Source organism: Python bivittatus, unplaced genomic scaffold (assembly GCF_059951505.1).
Source record: "Python bivittatus isolate LINGU-HERP-01145 unplaced genomic scaffold, Pbiv_v1 ctg000070_np1212, whole genome shotgun sequence".
NCBI classification, from domain to species: Eukaryota; Metazoa; Chordata; class Lepidosauria; order Squamata; family Pythonidae; genus Python; species Python bivittatus.
Genome location: NW_028277034.1, coordinates 22653262 through 22680066, shown reverse-complemented (window position 1 = coordinate 22680066; position 26805 = coordinate 22653262). Strand labels below are relative to the sequence as shown.

The following is a 26805-nucleotide window of genomic DNA, read 5'->3' as shown; positions in this document are numbered from 1 at the left end:
AGGAAAAAAACACCCTTTTATTTAGGAAATGACATAGTGAAAAGAAAGTCTAAGTTGCTTAACTCTGTCTACAGCTAAGACAGTGTATTTTCCTCTGTCATGAGGAGCAAGTTGGAGAAGTACCTGATCTGCATAGGTTACAATCAGAAAAGAAAGAGAACCGAACTAAGAGAGAAAGAAAGTGATGAAAAGCCTGAGAATATCAGTCTAAACAACAGGAGGCATATTAGGTAAAGACACTCTCTTTACCTTTATCTTCTGTGAAATATTACTTCAGTAATATTTCATAGAAGATAAAGAGAAAAAAGTACAAAACACTACTGTTAAGTATTTCTACATCTATTGCCCCCAGTGATCAATCAGTTTATAGGTGTAGAAAAATGGTGTATTCAGAGATGAATTCCAACAAGGGAGACACCAAAAAAAGTCTTAAAACAATTGAGAATATTCAGCAGAATAAACTGTTTGGTGTTGGAGGGAGATGGAGGAACGCACAGAAATCGAGAGAATGAGGAAACAGTGTTTATGAGGACAGCATGGCAGACAGTGAAATTCTGAACAGGGCTATTTCATACTGCAACATGTGTTTCAGATCTCAATTTAATTGCTATAAGCAAGTTAATGGTACAGCCATAAAAGATGTTAGAGTACGTATCATTTAGACTTACTAATATAGCTGTCTTTAATTCTCCGGCTGAATGATATGCTATACCTAAACAGAAAGCAGTTTCCCCTTCCATCTTCATATTCTCTGCTAAATAGAAATAAATGTTATAATTAGGCTTAAAACAAATTAAATGGCACTGAAATTTTTTTCCTGAATATTTTGATCTTAGGTCATCTTAACAAACATTAATATTATCTATAGGGGAAAAACACATTGTGTAATATATTACGTCAAGTGTTTCATTTTGCTTTGGGTGGTGGGTGTAGGCAAAGAAATGTAACGAAAAGAAAAACATCTCTTACTTGTTAGGCACTGGCAAGCAGTGTGCAAGGAAAGCAAGTTAAAATCATGCTGCCAGAAGAGTAAGGGCTATATATTCTCCAGGAGATAGCATAACAATCTCCATCTATTTATGTCTGTGCCAGGGATGCCCACCGGGATGTGTGTCAAAATCTGCACTGCAATCCAAGTGCTGGCTCTTTTGTATATGTGTGTAGCTTTAATGCATCCATAAAGGGGTGGGGCTTGGATAACAAAGCTGCACTTCCATCTTGCAGATTTTGACACCTCCTGTCTCCCACTTCACAGATGCCACTAGTCTGTACATTCAGAAAAAAAGTTCGCCCAAGACAAACGAGAGAGATCATGAGAGGATTCGGCACTCCTTATTTTGTCCTTTCTTTGAATCCCTAAATACACCCTTGATTCCAAACATTTAAGTAACATATCTGGGCCAATACAAAAGTGATGAGTCAGGAACACACCACACCTACATTTGGGTTTACTGAGAGGATAATCCTTTTAAAATGCATCTGAAATTCATGCTGATGACTTAAATTCTGAGCTTTGTCCATCATTAACAATTAGTAAGATAGGCTGTTAAAAGTTATCATTTTTCTCTATTCTGCATTGGTCAGACTGTATCTAGAATATTGTTTCAGTTTTAGAAACCACATTTTGGAAAGGACATTGACAGGCTCAAGTATCCCCAGATTGGTGGTTATGTTTAGCCTGAAGAAGACTGTAGGAGAAATATTAGCTGTCATCAAGTATATGAAGGGCTGACTGTAGAAAGTGGGGTATAATGGTTCAGAGCTATTCCAGAATTCAGGTCAAGATACAATGGTTTACCCTTGTTTTAATTGTAAGGAACATATGGCTGTGGTAGTAGAATCCTGCACTAGGTAGAGGATGGAAATACATGATTCTTGAAGAATATTCTAGATATTCATCATGATGATATCAAAAGCTTAATAAAAAAAGATTAATATCTCAAGCTATTCAGTTTTTAAAGTGTTTTAGAACTCAATCTCTATGATTGGTTGCTAACAAAATAAATATCAAAGGAAATAATCTTTGTAATGAAAAAAGATGACAAAATATTGCTTAAGGAATTATTCCCACATAAAATAAGATAATATCTATTCAACATTCACTGCAATGATGTCCAAAATACGTTTTCAAGAAACATATACTGACAAAAAATTCTATGGACACAGGCTGAATTAAAGAAGTAGTGTCTCTCTCTCTCTGTGTATTTCTAAACAATGCAGTATCTTTGAACAGAGAGTAATAGTCTGTGTCAAAGTTCTATCTATCTCAGAGAGGTAAAATAGGATTGCTGTAGACCATGCACTGGCTATAGGTGAAACTGACTGAGATGATTTTTCTCAATAAGTTTTTTTTATCACTGAGCTCACTATTTTCCTGCTATCTTTTAAGCTGTATTGATACAGCTGATTATCAATTACTTATTATTTGTTCATTATATGGTAGATAAGACTTCTCTCCATAGAAAGGTTGCCAATCAGATGGAAAAGACCTGTGTAATTGGCCACACCCTTCATTCAATTTAATTTATTAAATTTATATGCTGCCCAACTCCCAGTGACTCTGAGTGGTTTACAAATTGTTAAAAACATTTAAAAAGCAAGAAAACAACACACACAAAAAGCAATAAAGATGGCAGAGATAACAAACCCAGATGGGAACAAAGAAAAAGAAGAAATAGGGGCTTCCATCACACTCACCAAAGACCTGGACGAAGAGCCAGGTCTTCAGGGCCCTTCAAACACCAGTAAGGTGAGGGCCATTCAAATCTCAGGAGAGCCTCATTGCAGAGGGCAGGTGCTGCTACACAGAAGGCATGCTTCCAGGGTCCTGATAGATGGCATTGTTTAACTGAAGGAACAAGTGTGCCAACCCTGCCAGATTGGATTGGCCGGAAAGATATTATGGGAGACATGTGGTCCCTCAAGTAACCAGGCTCTATGCCATGTATACCCTTGATGTATCCCCACATATATTACGATTAAAATGGTAACAAAGGGCACCACAAAAGGCAGGTGCCATATGACTCAATGTCTAGAGTTAAAACCACATTAACTCCATTAATTACTAAAATCATTTATTTAAGAACTACTGTGATAACAATAATGGTCCAGTAAGTAAAAATCTATATATGTGTATGTACTTGAGACATGTTTTACTCTCAGATTTCAATATAATATCTTATTTTAATATATAAGCAGTGTCACTCAAGTAATCAGAGAAGAACACAACCAAAAATGTTGCCAGTAACCTTATTTCTGATTATGGACTTATTTTTTAAAGCAGTAGTCCCAGATGACTCCATTTTTGGAGTTAAAAGCTTTCTTGAAATAAATGGATACCTACTTGTCAGCAAGTAGGTACTTCAGTTTTACAACAAGATTTAGAAATATATTGATAGCATTTGTCTTGAACTTCATAGAAAATAATCACCAAACACTTGATGATTTCTTTTTTTTTTTTAGTTTACTCCTGGGAAAATCCAGGCTTGCACATTAAAGAAAGAAAACGCAGGAATGTTATTTCCTTCTCACCTTCTTTTGCCATTCTGAAAGCTTTTATTAGAGTTCCAATGGCTTCTTGGTGTTCATTATTTCCCAGCATTTTGTCTGCCAGTAATGTGTAAATTCTCCAGAGATGCTCACAGGCTAGTGAGTTGAAATACCGGCCTGTATCATCTTTCCATGTTCGTCCCACTGTCAGATTATAGAATGCTTCATAATGTTCTACAGCTTTCAGGAAGTGACCTGAAGAATACAAAATAACTCATATTCAAATACCCTACATAGAATATTATATATTGATTAAAGGATCATTTATTTTATTTATTTATTTTTATTTATTTTCAAATTTGTCATAATGATAAAGAAACTGTGAACCCCCCGCAACACAAAGAAGTATTTTTTTTTTCGAAGAGTGTCCATAGACACTTTAAATATGTCATAAAGGTATATACAGTATTAGTAGAAAGTAGTGTTTTAGGTAGAAACATTATGAAAAATTATTTCCAAAAATGCCAGATTAGACTTGGCACCTACACTTAATTTATTTTAGCTTTAAGAAAATGGTTTAAGTAGTTTAAGTAGGTTGTACCATTAATTCAGACAACTTCATCAATATGGAGATCAAGAACACCTGTAGACCATCACAAATACATTCAAGTATTTTTGAAAAACACTCTAACAAATTGCACTGTGAGTTCACCTCAGTTACACAGTGAACTGCTATGTACATGGAGCTTTAGGATGAAAATTCTGAACAGAGTATCAAAACATATTCAAAGCCAGTTTACACATTCTTAAATCAGCAGCACTGCTATTTGTTTGTTAAATTTATAGGCCATGTGACTCCATCATAACTACTGCCAACATTTTGATCAAGTTTGTTGCACACATATTCCCCTGTTTTTGCATATATTTTTATTAATTAAATACATACAATAACCACTAGTACTGCAGTTCCCTATGCATCCAGAAATGTAATCATGAATGTTTCACGACCACAACTGGAACACATGGATTATTCCTCTCTATAGTTCCAACATCCATAACTCTAGTAACAAGGACAAATCCAGGGTAAGGGCAATATAAAACATGATATTTGTCCTTTCATCTAACATTTAATAGTTAATAGTTTTTGAGATTAACATTGTCCAGCCAAAGTCAGTTACAAACTTTGGGAGGAACAAAATACTTCCACTAGCAATTTTGTTCCTAAAATATGTCTTCAAAAGAAGAATGCTAAATGGATGAACTCTAAGAATTTAATATGGGCAGCTTTATCAGTCTATCAGTCTGACAGAAATCCCAACCAAGCTGCTCTTTAAAATGAAGTCAGAAATAGTTTTCTGGGGGTGCGGGTGGGATGGGGTGGGATTTGTCTAGTAGTCTAAAAAAATTATTGTGTAAGAAATACATAAGAAATGTCTACTTTGTGGAAGATATATGATCCAAAACACAGTGATTTTTTGGATAAATTAATATGTTCATATAGTCATGAAACTGGAAGTGCTAAATAAAGTGATTCTATTTGCTCTTGATCTGATATTTTATTTTAGGGGATAAAAAGGGACAATCAAATTTTAAACTTGAACCAGCCTTTCACCCTGATAAAATATCCTTAATCCAGAAGAGCTATTAGAGAAGGAAGCATAAATCATTAAAGCACAGGGACATACTAGTATGACTCTTTAGACTAGATTATAGTACACTGTAACCTTTAACAAAGTAGTCTATAATTGGATCAATCTAATTGACAAAACGAACATACGGCATTCAAAATGTAGAAGTGCAGAAATTTTACAATAAGAATTACAATCCATACATTGCATACAATACAATCCATAACATTATATGCTAACAGAGGTACTATATCAAAAGATAAAAGGTGTTCTCCTCGATTTGGAAGAATAAATGGAAATGCATGATCTATATAGTTTTCTCTGTTTTATGAATACTATTCTTCTTTATATTTATTCTTCTACAAAACAGTTCCAAAAGTCTATATTTTTATTAAATAAAAATTATCTTAGGCAAATATTAATGAAAAAGGGATGCATAAAATCTCTATAATTTTCTAATATTTTTGAATAGAAAGATTGACTAGATATTAACACAAATGGGTTTTAACGTGAAGCTGCCATAAAAGCAGGCACATAAATGTAATTCTCCTAGATGCTATTTTGATGCACATTTTTGATTCCATGAATATTTTATGAAATGGTCCAAACTAAAGCCATATAACATTCCTGCATTACTGATGCTTGCACCCGTAAGCTACAAACATTAGAGGCATGATTGAATGCATTAAAATGAACTCATTCAGCAGCACATTGATTACTTGAAGGCGGATGAAGCAAAAGAAGGGTTGCTGCACTTAAGAAAACAGTGCACAAATTTCAAATTTATAATATAGAAAAATGAAGATGGTAAATTGGAAAAAGTGGCATTCAGTAAGAAAATGATTATGAATCTTTCATTGGCCTATATGTAACGATATAATATTAATTAGGCAGGCTATTAAATAAATTCAAGGATTATTTCAAAGATTAGTCTGGTAAATAAAATTCTGGAATCTCAAAATATGCTGCTGACCAGTTCAGTTCCATGTTTTAGTGATACCATAAATAACTATTTTCTTATCTGCCAGACTTCATATAAATATCAGTAATATATAACTGTTAATGATAATTTAAAGGTAATTAACTGTATGGGATACTTGTAGTGCTTGTCCAACAATATTATAACAGAAATCACATTTCATTCTATATTATTACATTGTATTATTTTTAAAAAGCTAAACATAGAAGAGATTGAATAATATTTTAAATATTATTTACATAGATAATAGTATCTTATATAAAGTCTCCATGAAACAATTAAGAAAACGTCATAACCTTTTGGCCCAGAATGTATAATACAGATATTATAGCTGTTGTTACTGCTGCTGCTGCTGCTGTTATTATTGGTTAACAAGTACACTGACCTTCAGCCTTAATAACAATCTCCTACATATTTAAAATATTTATACCCTTTTTTCAAGGATAAATATTTTTTAAGGTGGCTTCCAAAATGTAGATAATACAACTTAATAACTATTTGATTATGATTAAAAAAAAGAAAAAGAAAACCAGGTCAAGAAACTACTAAAAACCCTGGAAAGAATTGCACAATGAACAGCTCAGTAAAATTCATCTCATGGAAAAATATCAGAATACATCTTTATGACTTTTATAAAACTTATAAGCATTTAACAGAATATACAATTTGAAAGTTTGGGCAAGTGCAAAGACTTTCATGTAGTGCCTTCCAATATAATTCTTTTCATACACAAGTAGGCTGACATAAGTGAGCATAACTCTTCTAGTATGTTGTCACAAACTAAAACATAGATGTGCCTTCAGTTAAGTTTTAGTTGAGTCTCTAAATGATTCCTCTTTCTTTGCCACTAAAATTCAGTGGAATAAAGGTTGAAACATGTGGAATTTTGGCTGAAAACTGTTTGGAAACATTTTTATTTGTAAAAGTTAAGAAAAGAAGCTATTAAATACTATAACCAAGAAGGAATGTATTAAATGTATTAAAGGTAATTGAACTGTAAGAAAATGTATTAAAAAGTTATGGACAAACTTCATGAAATTGCACCTTTTCCTTCTTTTCAAATGTTCAACTGAATGGGTTGTGTTTTTCTTGTTTTTAATATATAACTAGTTTGAAACAATGTATCTGCATATTAAACGGGAAAATTAGTGGTAAAATTAAAGTAGCAGTACTACTCAATTCCTGTTTTGTTCCATCTTCTCTAACAGGAAGAAGGGGCTAGAATGAAACTTGAGACTGATAGAAACATGGTCAGAGAATACTTTATTTTGAATGAGTTTGAATCTTGGGTGTTCTTGTAGACCATTAGAAGCACTTCCTGGTGGTCTGGTTGAATTTTTATTATTATAGTTGAGGAATTCTGAAGAACTGATAACTGGGAAAGTAAATCTCTTTCAGAAATGGAAAAAAGGAGGCTCTGGGGAGCTACTAGTCACTCCATTAGATATTAATGCCTGGGAAGAATCTAAAGCAGATAACAAAATAATTGACCTTTAAGCAGAGGATATTATTTAGATGATTTAGTTTGTTTCATGTTAAATTTTTGTAAGTCACATTTCATAATTTGTCAATAAACAAGTTTTTAACAGCAAGAGGGGAACCAATCAGTTTATGTACTCATACTAATGAAATTGGGAAAGAGAAAGAGGTGTGAGAAAAGGAGCAAAAGATTCAGATTTCACCTGTCAAATACTTGGTTGGAAACAGATATTAAGAGAAGTTTGGCTTGGTAGAAACTCAATGTTTTGAAACACTAAAGGGTGGGAGGAAATGCATCTGCTTGGATATGGCAGATAACCTCAACAATATATGCCACCCACAGCCCATTCAGGGTACAAGCCATATTGATCTGTTATGCTAGTAACCACTGATCTTTCTAAAGTTGTTTACACTTTTTTTCATTCCACATGTTGAGAAAGAGTAAAGAATGAGGGAGGAAAGAGTTCAAAGCTCACCACTTGCATGATGTTGGGAGGACCAGTCTATATAATTAGTACACTTTTTTTATAAGTTCTATTGCTTCTAGCTGATTGGATCACCTAAGCTTACCTAGGAGCAAGCCCCAGTGAGCACAGGAACTTACTTCACAGTTAGCAAATTTAGACTGGGTGGCACTGTATGTGCTCAAGAGAGCTTCTTTCTCAAATATACTTCTTCAAAGGAAATAAACTTAGTTAAGTTTCTACAAAGAACTCCCAACCAACCAAATTTCCTCTTAAGCTGTTAAGGGTTTCATCTCATGTGAAAGAGTTTGCTTGCCCAGCACTATACCTGAAGGCCCTCCACTGCAGACAACTATACTGGAGTTGTGGCTCTTTACTGATTGTGACTCTGTAAAAAATAAGAACTGCTCACTGCTACTTGCATGGTAAGTTGCACACTTCTTTGAAATGCTTGAATGGGGATCACATATTGGTGTCTGGTGGTCAGATTCCTACCTCCTCCCTATTTCAGAGAAGAATTGGCTATGAAGAAAATACTGCTCTTAGGGAGAATCCAGAGTTCTAGGTAGTTTAGTCTTAGGAGTATGTGTGTCTTTGAGTCAGTGTCCAGGCAACTACCTGGACTACTCCCTGCAGTTTTCTTGACAAGATTTCAGAAGTCATTCACCATTGTTCCTTCTTAGGCCTGAGAGAGAGTGACTGGCCCAAGGTCACCCAGCGGGCTTCATGCCTAAGATGGGACTAGAACTCATGGTCTCCCGGTTTCTAGTCTGATGCCTTAACCACTACACCAAACTGGTTCTCTTGTTTAAATTGGAGTTTCTTAAAATAAATCTTGGCTTGTTGCCTGAAATAAGCTCAAATGTTCAACAAGGCTAAACAAAATCTGTTTTAATGTTACACATGAACCAAGCCATAGATTGGCCAACCTTTCCTTCCTTCCTTTCAGCCTGCCTGCCTTCCTTCTTATCAAGGTCAAAAACATGGTATTAGAACATATATTGATTCTGCTTTATAAACAGCATTCTTTTTCTTTTCAACTTGCTAAAACAACAAAAACAAATAATTAATTCATCCATATCAAATCTGTCATCTGGTTTTGCTGGTTCTTAACTGTTGCTTTTATGATTTGTACTGATTTTATGTAATGCTTTATTGCAAGCTTTATTTCTTGAGAACGTTGTACTGAAATGTCACCTAATTATTAAGTAATTGCTGCCTTACATTTCCTAAGCAGTTCTTTGCTAATCAGAGCAGAAATACCTGTTCATTCCCTCATCAATAAAGCAATGCATTTCAAAGGAACTTTCCTCCTCCCCCCACCCAGATTTCATCTGTTGGAATTCAACTTTGCATGCACAGTCTTTCTGCACCTATAAACCTACAAAGTACAGAGGGCAATAGATGTACAAATAGTTAGCACTTATTTATTTACTTATTTATTTAATTAATAGATTTGTATGGCTGCCCAACTTAGAGCACAACTCTGGGTGGCTCACAACAACAATAAAACTACAAACCATAAAAACCATAAAACCATAAAAACTAAAACTGAAACCAAGAACTAAAAAATCCAATGCCTCAGTCATCTCCTAGGATGCCCAAAACCATCCACAGGCTCTCATCGCTCTACCCCAGTACCTGGGTAAAGAGGCAGGTCCTGATGGCCTTCCAGAAGGCTAAAAGGGTGGGGGCCTGCTGGATTGCTGGGGGAAGGGACCTGGAACATGCCTGCCCTATCTGATCTAGTGGGATGGGCAGATAATCAAATACTCTGCACTTTTATCTCCTTTCTCTGACCAAAAGACTTACTTTTCATGGTTGTCGGTAACATGCCTCTTATTGGTTAGGCTAATATTCTTCAGGCTTTCACCACATCTTTCCTTGCTACATCCAGCTCTCCTTTTCTGACTCTAACCTGTGCAGTTAGCTAAATCACTTGTTCTCCATAATGGAGAAGAACATACCACAGGATGTTAGCTGTAGTTAGACTGAAGTAACTTAAGCTTTCCTATCACCAAGTTGTCTTCTTTATTTTTTTTTTCACACAAGCACAAGCCTCAAGAATACTTTTTTTTTTTACGAAAGTTGTACTCCTAACTTTAATGTTTCTCTCTTCACACTTTCTTTCCACTGTGTATTCACCAATGAAGAATATTGTCTTAATTTGCAGCAATGTTTTAATTTGTTTGCTTATTTTGTATAAATGGATGACCAATAAATTTGAATAACATATTAAACCCAGAAGAATCAAAATTTAACTCAACACATTGTGAATTATTCTGGATTGTACCCTATAAAATAGTTTTCAACTATTTGAACTGACATAAAAATAAATGAAATTTTAAAAAATTACAAATTATTATGAATATTTTTAATGAATGCCCCAAAAAACTGGAAAATCATATGTTAGGCTATTTTGCTACTTGCTTTTCAGGTGATTGGCTTAATAGACATTTGTTTAAAATAATCAAAATGGAAGATTTTTGCACCTGGAAATAATTTTTCTTCACTTTCCAGTATTTAAAATACAGATATATAACTTTAAAAAGGAGGAAAACAGTAATATAAAAGAATGTCAAATCATGTTCATTTTCCTCAATTCATAAGTTGTTTAGCTATTATTATGCATGTATATATTTTAACACGATTAAGAGTAATATGCATCCTTCATAGGCATTTGCAGGCAGGTAAGGGGGGGAAATGATAAAACAAAGTATGCAACACAAACCAAGTAACATTGCACATAAGTACAGAAAGCTAGGACTTGCATATTTAATCATTTTCATATCTTTGCAATTTGTACCAGATACCTAGTTTTACCAGTCATTTGTAATCTGCATGTCATTTTGTGGTGTATCACTGTATATACTGTATATAACGCTATTTAAAAAACTGAAGTTACAAATAATGAACATGTAAGCAGTTTAAGTACTGTTGGTATAATACTATTAGAAATCTATTAGTACAATATAATGTACATGTATATTTTTAAGGGAATAAACATTCTGTGCTGGCAGAGAGATAAACTGAATTTTCCAATAAGGCTCTGAATCATTCTGCTATTCAGTTCTATTTTAAATTTATGGTTGCTTCCCAGTGATCAATGAACAGCAGCATAACAGATCAGTGTTAAAGAACACATACACACGCACACACACAGTCTCATCCATGTATGGTTTGTTCCAGTAGCCCACTTATCGTCAGATTGCCCTAGTTCCCCAACATCTGGCATGGACCTTGTTAATCCGGGTGACATCTGAGCCGGTAGGACTCTCTTAGTTCATGTCACTCTCATATTCAAGGTAGGCAGGTGAAGCATTAGGTGGTCTTTGCCCAAGGACCCCTACTGGTAAAGTAGGTACCAGTCAGGAGTTGAACACCAGTCTCCTATATCCAAGGGACGGTGCTCTAACTACTACACTATCCAGCTGCTCATGGAACCATGATAAGGAGGCAAGGAAGACAAGACAACAACATTCAAGTACCACCAAAGGATAAGACAGGTCCCGAAGAGCCAGCTCAATGGAAAGAACAAGATCCACGCCATCAACATGTATACCCTGCCATTCATCAGATACCCTGCCAGTATAGTGAGCTGGCCAAAGGAGGACATGGAGGCTGCTCCTCACAATGTACAGAGGTTTCCACCCCAAGTCCAACACCCAAAGACTATACAGCAGCTGGAAAGAGAGTGGGCGGGATGCCAAAGCCATTGTCCTGGATGAAACCCAGAGCATTCAGGAGTACATCAGTAAGATGGCACCCAGAGATGAGCTGCTGAGAGATTGCCTAGGCAGCAGCAGACATGGGAGGAAGTTCAAGCAGAGGAAGTAACATGGCAAGACAAGATCCTGCATGGGATGTACCATCAACAGATAGCTAAAGTGGCTGACATTGGGAAATCCTACCAGTGGCTGGAAAGGGCTGGATTAAAAGACAGCACTGAGGCACTGATCATAGCAGCACAAGAACAGGCACTAAGCACCAGATCCATAGAAGCAGGGGTCTACCACACTAAACAGGACCCAAAGTTCAGACAGGCCTCAGAGACAGTCCAACATGTTGTGGCAGGGTGTAAGGTGCAGGCAGGAACAGCATACACTGAACAGCATAACCAAGTAGCTGGCATTGTGTACAGAAACATCTGCACAGCACATGGGCTAGAGATTCCACAGAAGGTTGTAGAGAATAGTAGGGCTAAGATCCTGTGGGACTTCCAGATCTAGACAGACGGGCAGGTAGTGGCCAATCAAGCAGACATTGTGGTAGTAGATAAGGACCAGAATACAGCAGTGGTGATAAATGTAGCGGTGCCAAGTGACAGCAACATTTATTTATTTATTTATTTATACATACATACATACATAGGATTTATTCTCCGCCCATCTCCCCCCAATGGGGAACTCTGGGTGGCTCACAAAGTACAACATATACAATTAAGCAATTTTAATTCTATCTGTGATGGAATGGTTTGATAAAGGCTGCGCTTGGGGAGATAAGCATTTCCTTAGCCCCCAGCAGGAGTGTGGGAAGGTTAAGAAGATGAGACTGGGACCACCCTAAGGAATTCACGGTGTTTTGGCTTGCTGGCTTGGGAAGTTTAGATTCAGTCTGGAGAGATTCTGTCTTGGAGGTGGAAGCTAATAAATGCAACAGAACTGTATCTGTACTGTCTCGTGGAGTTCTTTGGGCTGAACCTGACATCAATCTCTCCAGACTGAATCTAAACTTCCCAAGCCAGCAAGCCAAAACACCACGAATTCCTTAGGGTGGTGTCAGTCTCATCTTCTTAACCTTCCCACACTCCTGCTGGGGGCTAAGGAAATGCTTATCTCCCAGAGTGCGGCCTTCATCAAACCATTCCATCACACTATCTAACAATTTAACAGCTATACTATCCAGCCAGCAGCGGTTGCTAGGGAGTCACAGCACATCTTTTTCCTTCTTTGTAGGTCTTTTTTTCCTGCCTATCATGTCAGTCATGTTCAGGTCGGGTCTCACACTGGTTTCTGCTCCCCACATAGCACCGCCAGTTCCTCCCACCAAAAATGGGAGTACCTATTTATCTACTTGCAGATGGAATTGCTTTCGAACTGCTAGGTTGGCAGAAGCTGGGATGAGTGATGGGAGCTCACCCTGCACGCGGAGCCAGGCCCGAACCGCTGGAGCGCTGACCATTTCTGACCGGCAAACTCCAGCGTCATTAAGCCCAGAGCCACCGCATCCCTTGCAACATCAGGAAAAAGGAGTATGAGAAGCTGGAGAAGTACCAGGGGCTGAAGGAGGAACTAAAAAGGATGTGGAAAGTAAAGGCCAAAGTGGTCCCAGTGGTAGGAGCACTCAAGGTTGTAACTCCTAAGCTAGGAAATGGCTCCAACAGATCCCAGGAACAACATCTGTCCAGTAGAGTGCAGTGCTAGGACAGCTAAGATACTGTGCAGAACCCTCAAACTCCTAGGCCTCTGGTAGAGGACCCAAGACTGAGGAAGACACATACCACCCACAGGGGTGAGAGGGGATATATATAGGTTGCCAAATTAGGGGTTATTTCATAAAGAATTGGAGGGTACTAATTAGTATCATATGCATTACTCTTAGTGTTTCTGTATGTCTTTTAATCAACTGAAGAAAACTGTAAGTACAAATTATTTTGGAGTGATGCCATAAGTTCACTGATGACATCCTGATGTCATCTCCTTTCCCATCAGATTCCAAAGGAATATACTGAGATATTGAACTACAGCAAATAATGGTCTAGACTAGGGTTTTTCAAATTGTGTTCCTTCGAACCCAAGGGATCTGCAATAACTTGATGGAGTTCCATGACAGACTAAGGGGGAAAAAAAGTTCACTTGAAGACAGCTAATTTTCTATCCCTAGAGCTCTGTCTCTTGATCAGGGGCTCTGTTTTTGTTTTGTTTTGTTTAAACTAACAGGTTCTATGACCTAAAAAAATGGGAAAACCCCTGGTATTAACTCCCAAGAGACATACTAAGACAAATCAAACTTTAACAAAATCTACAAAGGTTTTCTTCAGAACTGAGTTGATTTAAAGTAATATTATTATAAAAGACCTAGCTTTCCCCAACAATAGATTTAAATGCTATTTTTAAACCTCTACTGTCCAGTAATATAACCTTTTTTGGGTACTTAGGTTAAAGTTATGTCTTCATGCCAATATTTTCCAGATGCATCTTGCAGCATAAGCTGATTCTGGGACAAATGTCCCAATAGTAGCCAGGATTTCAGTGGTGTCAGATAAAAACTCTCCTGTTAAGCCCAAAGAGGACCCGATTCTGAAGTTTCTTATTCCAGATAGCAACTGAAGCTGGGATGTGGATATTAAATCATATCCTTCTCTGGAGAAATTAAATTTTAGATTATGGTTTTAAATGCTTCTTTTTAAAAAATCTGGAAGGAAAAGTGAAGCTTAAAAATCAAGTAATTTATTACTGAGTTTTTTTGCCATTGTAAGAAAGTTGCTAATCATAACAAATAGGAGAAAAACACAAACAGCAAGGCAACCACAGACGACTGATTGATATAAGGCAGCCCGCAGCCTATGAACCACACATAGTCTTTAGCTAATTCCATGTGGTTTACAAGTCTGTTTGCTGGCTGATTGGCCTCCTTGCTCTCAGCTATTCATTTGCAAAAGTACTGAAGACAATGCATCTTTCTGCAAGCTCCTCAGCTACTTGCAGTTCTAATCTCCTGGGCAGTAGGGAAGGAAATTATGGGATCTCAGTGTGCTGACAAGACAGGTTCAGATGCTAAAATGGGAAAAAGCTTTGTGAAAGAGAGAGAGCAAGAAATCTAGGTTCTACTCGCTATCAACATAAAAGTACTCACCAGTGGTATAAATAAATGAATGAGTTATTTAGCATCTGATTTTAGGCCTGTACAATTGTTAAAAATTGAATAATAATAATAATAATAATAATAATAATAATAATAATAATAATATCAGTGAGGCACTACCTTGACATGGTTGCGGGGCTTGCATGCTCCGAAGCGGATGAGAGCTATGCCAATGGTTCAATCATATTAGACAGGTCTGATTGGAGGAGCCAGACGAAGTGTGTCTCTCCCATAAACAATATGGTAAAATGTAAATTACGGAAACCCATACCAGACTGATTGCTGCCCGGGTCAATAAGGACCGCACTAGGTGTTCTAGTTCCTGGACATCTGGTGACAAGTGGGCTACAGGACTCAGGACTGTTGGCTGAGCAACCAGGGCCAGCAGCTGCAGAATTACTGCAAGAAAAGTTGTTTACCTGTCGCAAATATACAAAGATTGAAAACAAATAATGATTTGCTATTACAAATCAAGTCCAACAAGAAGAGGATATCTGAAAAGAATGCACCAGTTCTGGAAAGAACAACATCCAGAATTAGAAATATCAGAAGAGAGGCTAGCAGATCAACGCTGATTTATAACACAAAATAAAATATTCACAGAAGTACAATTGGAAGAACTGAAAAGGTCTACCCAGGACAAAGAAATCAAAGCTTTACCAGAAGTAGCTCAGACAGTAGAGTCTTCTCCTCAGAAAGAACAAAGCCCTCTAACTAAAAAACAAGAGGAATTGAAACAAAGAAACACCGAGCATCTAGAACAGCACAAAAACAACAACATAAGGTTGCCTGCATTGAAGTTTGTTATAAAAAAACAGCTAGCACAAGTATTAAAAGATGCCAATACTGTAATATCAAATATAAACACCAGCTCATTGCAAGTAATAAACTAACTGATGTAGAGCATGGCTGCAGTAATAACTGAATACCTTGGATGCAAAATCAACAAACAAGGGGAAAAAAACCAAACCAAAATGGAAGATCAGGTTGGAAAATAAGATCAGCATGCTAAGATCAGATGCAAGCAAGCTAGAACAGATGAAAGAAAAGAAGATGAAGAACAAAAAGACCAAAGAATACCTGATCAAGAAACAGCACCTAGAAACAAGGAAGATCAAGGAAGCACTGGAAATAATAAAGCAGCAAATAACAGCCATAGCCAAAAAGATCAGTAGATACGAAGCTCAAATTGCACACTACAGGCAGAATCTCCAATTTCATTTGAATCAGAAATGTTTCTACCAATCCATCAATGGAGAGACCGCAATGAACCAGTCAACACCTGACAAAAAAGAAACAGTGCAGTTCTGGGAGTAGCTATGGGACAACCCAGAGAAATACAACAAGAAAGCAGCTTGGATAAAGGAGGTAGATAAGAATAAAAAAGAAGCTGAAATGAAAGAACTTGTAATAACAGCAGAAATGGTGGAGAAAAGGAAGATCAAGAATTGATCAGCACCAGGTGAAGATGAACTGCATGGTTTTTGATTGAAACATCTGACTGCTCTGCACCCACTCATTGCCAAGCACTTTAAAAACATACTGCAAGAAGGTGAAATTGAAGATTGGTTAACATCTGGCAAAACCTACCTGGTAATGAAAGATCCAGCAAAAGGGGCAGCACCAGGCAACTACAGGCCAATTACCTGCTTGCCAACAACTTTCAAATTGCTAACTGGTGTGGTAGCTGATGCAGTCCAACACCACCTAGTTTAAAACAAGCTCTTTCCATCCAAGCATAAAGGAAACCACCCAAACATCAGAGGGACAAAAGATCAGCTTTTAATTGACAAGATGGTTTTGGAAAACTGTAAGAGAAGGAAGACCAACTTGAATGTAGCTTGGACTGATTACAAGAAGGCATTAAACTCCCTGCCATATCACTGGATAATCAAGTGCCTAAAAATAACAGGAGTCAGTAGAAACATCAGAAGCTTTGTGCAAAGATCAATGGCACCGCTGGAAGATACCGTTGCTGGTCAGTGGTGATAGACTGGGAAAGGTTAACATCAAGAGAGGAATCTTTCAAGGAAACTCACTATCATTACTACTGTTTGTCACTGCACTGATTCTTCTGTCAGCAATACTGAACAAGTCACGACATGGCTATCAAACATCAAAAACATCTGCCAGGTTATCCTACCTCCTTTACATGGATGATCTGTAGCTGTATAGAAAAACACTATTGAAATGGAATCACTGCTCAGCATGTCCAAATATACAGCTGAGATATTGCAATGGAATTTGGTCTGGACAAACGTGCCACCCTGACCATCGACAGGGGAAAACAGTGAAAACTGAAGGAATCAAGATGCCCAATGGAAATAACATTGAGAGTCTAGATGAAGAAGATCACTACAAATACCTGGGTATCCTTCAGGCTGACAACATCAAGCACACTGAAGTCAAGAAGAAGGTTAGTAGTGAATACATCAGAAGAGTGAAGAAGATCCTAAAGTCCAAACTCAGTGGAGGAAATACCATCAAGGTGATTAACACCTGGGCAATTCCAATCAGTACATATACAGCTGGTATAGTGGACTGGATTCAAGCTGAATTAAAATCCCTGGATAGGAAGATCAGAAAAATAATGACAATGAATTATGCCCTTCATCCATGCAGTGATGTTGACAGACTCTGCTTACCAAGGAGCATAGGTGGGCGTGGACTGTTACAAGTACACCAGAAAGTTGAAGAAGAAAAAAGGGAATTGGAAGAATATCTGAAGGACAGTGAAGAAGATGCACTGAAACTAGTACACCATGAAGGCTTACTGAATACCAAAGAAACCAAACTGGCCTATAAAAAAGACCAAATGAAGAATAGAAGAGAGACATGGCACATCAAAGTATGACATGGCCAGTACACAAAAAAACTAGCAGGCAAAGCAGATAACAAGACCTGGCAATGGCTAAGAGCAGGAAAGTTGAAGAAAGAGACAGAAGGGCTAATTCTGGCTGCACAAGACCAAGCCTTAAGAACAAATGCATATAAAGTCAGAATTCAGAAGACAGCAAATGCTGCCTCTGCAAAGAAGCTGAACAAACAGTGGACCACCTAGTTAGCTGCTGCAAGAAGATCCCACAGACTGACTACAAACAACAGCATGACAAAGTAGCAACAATGGTGCATTGGAATATCTGCAAGAAATACCATTTGCCGGCAAGCAAGAAATGGTGGGACCACAAAACAGACAAAGTAATAGAAAATTAAGACGCTAAAGTGCTCTGGGAATTCAAACAGACGAGCACCTGCAACACAACACCCCAGACTTAACAATTGTTGATAAGACAGACAAAAAAGTCTGAATAGTGAACACTGCAATACCTGGAGACAGCAGAATAGAAGAGAAAGAACTGGAGAAAATCACAAAATATAAAGACCTGCAAATAGAAGTAAAATGACTATGGCAAAAGAAAGCAAAAATAGTATCAATAGTTATAGGTGCTTTAGGTGCAATCTCAAAACATCTGGAGCACCACTTGAACACATCAGCATTGACAAAATCATCATCAGTCAATTGCAAAAGGCAGCTTTACTTGGAACAGCTTATATCCTGTGACAATACGTTTAACACCATCAAATCATCAAACAACAATATCTGCCTATCCCAGGTCTTTGGGAAGGACTCGATAGATGGATAAAAATGCCAAATCCAGTCTAAACATCTGGCTGACTGTGTGACCAACAATAATACCCATCTTTTTTTTTAAAGCAACCAATGCAATATCTTACAGAACCACTGCCCTATGTTCCATTGTCATTTATAGGACCAATGGTAGAAAATTTTTAATTATAAATACCATAGATCAAGTACCAACAACAAAACCAGTACAGAGAAGTTCTTATAAAACATAACCATGCTTAAAGAAGAAATGGATGGTAACAATTGTGTATGCCTTATTATCTCTATGGCACAAATTTCTAGTACAGTAGAGTCTCATTTAACCGACCTTCGCTTATCCGACATTCCATCTTATCCGACGCCCCTAAAAAAAACACAAGACGCATAAATCAGCGACGAGAAAAGTGTGCCGCTTGTTTGCGAGCGTGAGTGTACTCTTTCTTGTTGCTCCTGACAGTGCGGCGCCGCAACGCAAAAATCGATTGCAACAGGCGCAGCGGATCGTTTTTTTTTTTTTTTTACCACACTCAATTGTTACTGTGTGTTATCCAACATTTTCGCTTATCTGACGTTCTGCCGGCCCATTTATGTCGGATGAGCGAGACTCTACTGTAACTGTAATCTTAATTCTTACCACTGTTGTAGCCAATTAGAATGTGAAGCAGTGTTAATTCTACATTATGAATTTATCATAGAGCAAACATGTGCCGCTTGTCTGTGAGCGTGAGTGTACTCTTTCTTGTTGCTCCTGACAGTGCGGCGCATCTATGTCTCTATAAATAGAGGTAGAACTCGTTCAGTGACCACAATTGGACTAGTAACTTGGTCATTAAGCAAAGTGGTTGCTAAGTGAAACCGTGACTGTGCTTATGATCTTACTTCAGCTTTCCTTTGCTTTACAGACCTGCAAAGGTTGTAAATGCAAGGATTGGTTGCAAAGTTACTTTTCCATCACCATCGTAAGCAAAATAAGGCAGTCGTTAAACAAGGACCACCTGTACAAGTGTACACACATTTTTAGTAGACCCAAAATGCTAGAATTTTACCTTTAATACACCAAAATTGCTAGATTGATCTCATGCTATATTTTTATGGTACATGTTAATTGCTATCTTAATAGATTTCTGGAGATGGTGACCATAATTTTTGACTAAATGATAAAGCTATAACATACCTTGTTCTTCATAAACAAGGCCCATATTAGAATGTGCTTCAGCTTCTTTCTTCCCACCATCAATTTTAATCAGTTGAGCAGTTTTGTAGCATTGTTCATAGAAATAATTCCTTAACCATCTGTCTTCAGGCTTGTTGAAGCAATAGGCTAAATTCAGCTGATTAGCGTAAACCTCTTCATAGTATTCTTCAATGAAAAGAAAATAATGATATCTTAATATTAAACACACTGTATTGTGTTTGTTTTTGTTTAGGTTTTGCTGCATTATAAAATTTTAACTAGATAAAATGTTATTTTGTGCTATATATATTGTAGGTAAGCAGCATTGTATATACACAAATATCTGTAAAAACAGATATTTGCTAATGTATTTTCAAAATACCTTTTGTGTCACCTCTCCATTGACACTGTCAATTTACACATCCTCACTCCACTTTCTATTCATGTTCCCTTCTCTCATACAATTGTTACAATTGATTATGTACCGTGACCAATATTATGATAGTTTCTGCTTCTTTTTTTTTCAGCATACACTCCACCAACACCTCATTCTGGTTTATTAGTCTACAGCGTGAATAGGAAGGAGATAGTTTAAGATCTGTTAGATCTCTGGATGATTTCCTGACTTGTAGGAGAAGCAACAATAAAACCCAGTCCTAAAACAGAGTAGATTTTGATGTGGCAAACCTTTAACTCAGCTGTGATACTGAAACAAATTCCTGAGCTGACTATTTACTCAGAAGTCTATATTGTCACCCCACCTATTTTCAGCTTCAGTTGGTTACTCAGTACATCAGCATTCAAAATACAATCACAAGAAATGTGTTTCCACCACAACAGAACAATATTGTTTAAACACTTCTTCAGTCTATTCTCTCATACATTCTATTCCTTTGCATTCAGCAGACCGCACTCCTATCAGTTTTCATGTGCTATTCGTGGTACTTTGGGCACTCTACTGCAGTTTTGGTTATTAAAAAAATGGTTCCGTCTGGATTGCTATTTTTCTTCTACAGAAATAATCCTCTCAAACTTGATTATTTAGAAGAGAAGTGAAATAGTTAGTCATTGAAACTGATATGAAAAACCTACAGATATGGGATGTTGATCTCCCTCAACAGCCTACAATGAAAGTGGGCAAAAGTACCAGGAAATTATTGTAAACTTTAAGATCTGTCAACAATCCTGACATTTAAATACTAGATCAAATGGTACCATCACAAACCCATTTTAGAAAAAAGAAAATTCACACACATATATAAAAGCATGGTTTTTAATATTACATAGTACATTCCATATTATATTTTCAGTCCTTAGAGTTATCCATCAAAAGCATATATAGCAGAAAATAATAACTACATTAAATGATATCACAACTATATTATCTGGAAACAGATAAAACGGAAAAGATAAAAAATGGAACATGACTAATTGGAAGAAAGTATTATCTAGAGATTAAAATTATTCTCCCTTTGCTACTGAATAGCAATGCAATAAACTTCAGTAAAATTATGTAAATAACTTGAGGTAAGTACCCTACAATTCTCAAGAGATGAAAGTGACCTGAGGCTGGTTACTGTTACTGTCGCAGCCTTGATTGAATGAACTTTAATGTGACCCTATACCCTAGTGTCTACCCACTCAGTGAATAAGAATAAGCAGTGCACCAAGACAACCATTTCAGTGTAATTGTTTTGGACACAAACTGGCCAAGTGGGCTGGAATCACATGAATAAAGCAAAGCAGTGTTAAGACATTCTCTTTTAAAATATCTCTTTGTATTTTTAAAATATAGAAATCTCAGAAACAATTTTGCTTTCACAAAGCATTGGCTATACTCATTTCAGAGTGTTTTGGGTTAATTTAATTAGTTTAGTTTAGTTTAGTTTAGTTTAGTTTAGTTTAGTTTAGTTTTGGAAGAAAGACCTCTTTCATTGTCCATGTGGATAATCTTTGCCAAGAGAGAGGTAAGGGAATGAGATGGTGTGGATTTTCCTTTTAGCAGCTTTTAAAATCAATAAGTATGGTACTAATTAGTTCTAAAGGTGTGTGACTGATTGCACTGTTTTATGGTTCCTTTCATTTATAGACTCTGGTTTAAAAAACAGTATTGGTGGATTGTGGCCAAACCTCATAGCATTTACTGTATTCTGTAAAGATTTGCAAAACTTCCTTCTGTACCATCATGTTTTTTAACTGCATTATTGATGCCAGCCATCTGGGGATTTCAAGTGAAATGTCATAAGTATGATGATGTCATTCAGCTCTATTTCATAATGTTATTTCAAGTTTGCAGGAGCTAAGCAAAACCAGAAGGAAGTTTTATCTTTACCCTACTCTGGAACCTAATTTACTGACTGAAGTGTAGTCTAGATGTTTATAAAACAAACTTGTAATTCAAACAAAATTTAATCTGATCTGTATTGGGTAAATCAGAATGCAAGTAGAGGTTTCATTTGATTGCTCCTCCAAATAAAGTATCTCTAAATATTAAAACACTGACATATTAGAAAGAGAAATACCAGCTAGCCTTTTCTTTGACATGCTGATTTTCTATGTAAATGTGAGTTGCTTTTCTCTTTTTTTAATTTGGAATTTTCAATCATGTAGATATGGAATCAAACTAAAAATAATACAATTTTGTATTTGCAAGTTTTGCAACATTTAAAAGTTACAACTTAATAAAATGCAAACAACAATCCTGGGAATTGGGGCCACTTACCACCTACTGACATGGAAACAACCAGCCCCAAACCGTTTATTCACTCCCAGTGTGGCTTATGTTCTATCAACATGACTCTCGGAATTTTAAAAACACATATGTTTAAGTAAAATGCATTTAGTATTATTCTTAGTGTAATCCTCTGCCTTTAGTCTGAAATGGTACAACTTGGACAAAAGTTATTTTTAAAAGAATTTGGTCTTAAGCTCTCTGTATGTTTTATAATCACATGGGGAAATCATTTGGCAAACTAAATGTTTGCAAATTACAGAATCTAGAACAAGGAACACCTTGCTAGATTGCAAAAATCTGGACAACCACTAAAGAGCTATAGTTTTTGTATTTCTTCTTTACTGTCTAAGTGGTTTTTGGTCTTTTTTGCAGCCCAAGCCTGGAAGCCCTACTAGAATTTGAGAAACAAGTTACATTGTGCCCTTCACTCAGATGTCTAGTGGTTAAGAGAGCCAGTCTGGTCTAGTGGTTAGGGATCCAGGCTAGAAAACAGAAGACTGAGTTCTAGTCCAGTCTTAGGCATGAAAGCTGCCTGGGAGACTTTGGGCCAGTCACTCTCTCTGAGCCCATGATGTCAGGCTTGGGTGACAAGCTGATTGGTCAATTCCTGTTGCAACCAATGGATCAACGTTTGGTTGATCTGAAAAAAGCGGACCCTGCACCTACAGGAAAAACGTTAGGAAGGAAAAAAAAAACCCTCAGATATACAGTATGTAAGTCTTGCTGCAGAAATTTAGTTGGTTTCTATACTATTTAAATTAAAAATTTAGTTTTATAGTTAAAATGGTAACTATTTGACATTAATCAACTTGGAAAACCTACCTATATGCTTTCTATGGGGCTCCTGGCCCCATACTACATCTAGCATTATGTCCTATCCCTTACATAGAGGTGGGCAAACTTTTACTCTCTCTCTCATTTGTAGTCTAGGGTAAGTCATTCATTACATTATTTTAATTTCAAAACTGCCAGTCATACTGTTGCTTTTTTCAGCATGATGTGAGATTTCTTTCTCTGTCAAGTGGTCTTGATGCATTTTCTCAGTTATCCATCTAGCTTCTCATATTTTCCTATCTTATGGCCAATTTCAGCACTTCAACATAAATTATTTTTGCTAAAATTAGTGTGCTTAAAGGTGTGCGCCAATATTCAGGCCTGCTGTGTAAAGAGGCAATATTCAGTAACATGATTATGAGGAAAGCAACTGATTGATTCTTTAATAAAACATGTTAAGAGTCAACATTTTAAAGAATAAAGAAATATATGAATTGTGTAAGAAATAAATTTGTAAGGTTACTAGTTTTATCTGGAAATTATGTTTTAAATTTAAAAAAATCAATATATTAAAAAATGAATGTTCAGGAAAAATGATAATTGAATGATGACTAGTATAAATACATTGAAAGCATCCTAATAACTTCATTATAGAAATTCATTTTGTCAGCTGAATGTTTCATTCCAGCATTGGGATTCATCATTCAGAATTCCCCATCATTTACCCCCAAAATGCAGCTTAGCTGACTAAAGCTGAAAAATGCTAACTTCCAGAAGTGTCTCAAATTCACACATGAAACAATTGAAATCTTCCCTGAGGCACACATTGCTGCTCCATTACCCAGAATTCCCCTATTTACCTGATCGCTGGGCTGCCTCAGCTCTGGTCAAGAAATAGTGAAGCTGATCCAGCTTATCAGGCTGCTCCTCGAGGGACTTTTCCAGCCATATGGCTGACCCAGGCCCTGAAGCCTCCCTCAAGGCATTCCACTTCTCTATCAGAGTAAAGAGCTCAGCAAAAGACTTGTGATAACCCTGCCGTAGCATGTCTATGCAGATGTTCTTCTTGTATGAATTCCGGTAACTGGGAATTTGAAAAGGCCGATTTTAATCATTTCATTGTTGATTATAATCTCTTCCTAAAAAACTCAAACAACATATAAATATAATTAAAAGGTAACACAGTGGTTGTTACATCAGCTCTTTACTTATTAAAAATGCTGGCACATTTTCAAGAGAGACAAAAAGAAAGCTATAGTAGTTCTAGTTCTACTAAAACTGTATTATAAACAAGTCTTCTGCAATTGAAATCAGATAGGAATATCAGCTGAATTAATTTATGAAAAAAGGAACATCTAAACTTGCTGACATTTATTTGCTAGAATTCAAGCCTATATTTTGTTTAAAGTGGTGAGCAGTGGGAAAACTAAGCATATACTGCATGTCAAAACAATGTATATGTTAAACAATTTTGCTGGAGGTTATGGTGGTTTAGTTAAAATGTCTAACACAATTTGTTGAGACTAAGCTTCTTATATGTTATTTGCCTCTGTTCAATAACTGTCTTCAGTGAGGATTCATTAACACTGAAGTTTCATAATTTTTATTACTTTTTAAACCAAAACAACATATCCAAAAGATACAATGAAAATATATCTCAAAATTAATATATGTATCAGATATACATATTAGATATTTGTATAAATACATCTTTAATAGGCAGTTTCTCCCACCTGATGCCAACCAGATGTTTTAAATTCCCATAATGCCAAGCTAAAATTGTGCCATGCCAATTTAGGGTGACAGGGGCTATAGTCCAAGATATATGCAAGATATTATATTGGTGAGGCATTACAAGGCATAATTTACAGAAATAATCCAGAAGTTATTTCAGATCAGGCTTCCATCTATCTAGAACTCCATGAAGTCGATTACTTAGCCTGCCTGCCTCCTATCTCTCTCTCTCTCCCTCCATCTCAATTCACTTCAGCTGTTGCAATCTTGCATGTGCCCCCTCACCCTTAGTTTTCTTTTCTGTACCTAGAACCACCACAAAGTGTAATAGTATAATATTTATTTATTTATTTATTTTTCAAATTTGTATGCCGCCCATCTCCCCCAATGGGTGACTCTGGGCGGCTCACACTAATAATAAAAAACACAGGATTCTCCAGACCTAGACATAATCTATAAATAGTTAAAAACATATATAAAAATGGCCTAAAAACCTCCTATAATTGGCCCTAAAAAACCTGTAAGATGCTGGGGGGGGACAACCCCTCACCCCACCAGCCATCTCCATAATATCTTAGGGATTTTCAATGAGAAATTAAAGAAATATGTATATTAAGCCACAAAAATATTAAATTCGCTGAAAAACAAAAAAGGGATACAACAAGCTAAAAATTCTGCCACTGTCTATCTAACATTGTCTGATTTCTAGGACTTTTAGTAGCTAAACAAATAATTTCATATACTACCTCATCCCTGCATTGAAAAGAAAAAAAAAAATCTTGTATGCACAATCAATGACATTTTCAATCTTGATCTGTAACTGATATCATCAGAATGTTACCATAAACATAACTTCATAAAGAAATCATATAATCCAATTTATACTGTTTAAAGCCAAAAGCTGAGATACTAACATCAGCCTGTATAAGAAAGGGTTTGAATTTTTTTAGCACATTTAACTACAAATATTAACACTGTGCTGTTTCTCCCACCCATTTTGTTGCACCATGACATCTGACTCTGTCACAAATCATGTTTGCTGGCCACAAATTTACTAGACTCACTCTTTTCTGTATTGTCCATAAAACTTTCATACCGTTCCTTAGCTTTATTCATAACTGTATTTGTACTTTTTACATTTTCTTCTGCTCTGATCCTTCGTTCCAAGATTGAGTGCCTGCTCCATCTTCTCTATATTTGAGTCATGGGCTGTATATGAAAGTTTAAGTGATGGTGCTATTCCACTTCTTACACTTGTTATAACTATTTTTCTTAACTGATGCAATTTATCTTTTAACTATTTTTTTCAAGACTGTCACAGATCTAGAGTACTTAGCAATACATATCTCTTCACCTCTGACAATACACTTGGGGTCCATCTTATCTCCAAAGAAATCAAACCACATGGTTTTTCAACTCTTAGTAGTACACGCCTCTTCAATTCTAAAAATAGGCTTGGAGGCATATTAACTCCAGTAAGATCAGACTGTGTGATTATCCAATTCTTGTGAGAAGTGGAACAATCCCAACACTATGTGACTGCAGATACTCACATCTCTGAATTTATACAAGGCAAACTGAGGCACAACACATTTCATTCATTTTCCCTTTCATTTATTCAATTTACAGCCATAGACCAAAAGGAAAAAGAGAAAACATGTTTTTTTTGTTTGTTTGTTTAAAACGTGACTAAAAGAAAAGTGAAAGACAGGAAGCAATTAGGATTTTTTTTAAAATCTGGGCAGAATATTTTTCCTATTGAATCAAAATTTGGCTTCTGATCTTAAAGACAGCAAAGCAAAATTTGGCCATTGCAAGAAGTAGGATTGTATTGATCAGCCAGCAGTAGTTGAATATAAAA

General features: G+C 36.4%; 1 protein-coding gene across 1 annotated transcript in view; it reads right to left on the bottom strand.

The window, feature by feature from the left end:
* The window catches only part of TTC29 (tetratricopeptide repeat domain 29), a 75238-nt gene that overhangs the window by 34073 nt on the left and 14360 nt on the right, over positions 1-26805 (bottom strand). Inside the window, exons 3-6 of the mRNA XM_025170926.2 lie at positions 24071-24294; positions 19703-19888; positions 3532-3744; positions 669-754 (exon numbers count right to left, since the gene is read on the bottom strand). Coding sequence (XP_025026694.2) covers positions 669-754; positions 3532-3744; positions 19703-19888; positions 24071-24294 — 709 coding nt within the window. The remainder of the gene's footprint in view (positions 1-668; positions 755-3531; positions 3745-19702; positions 19889-24070; positions 24295-26805) is intronic.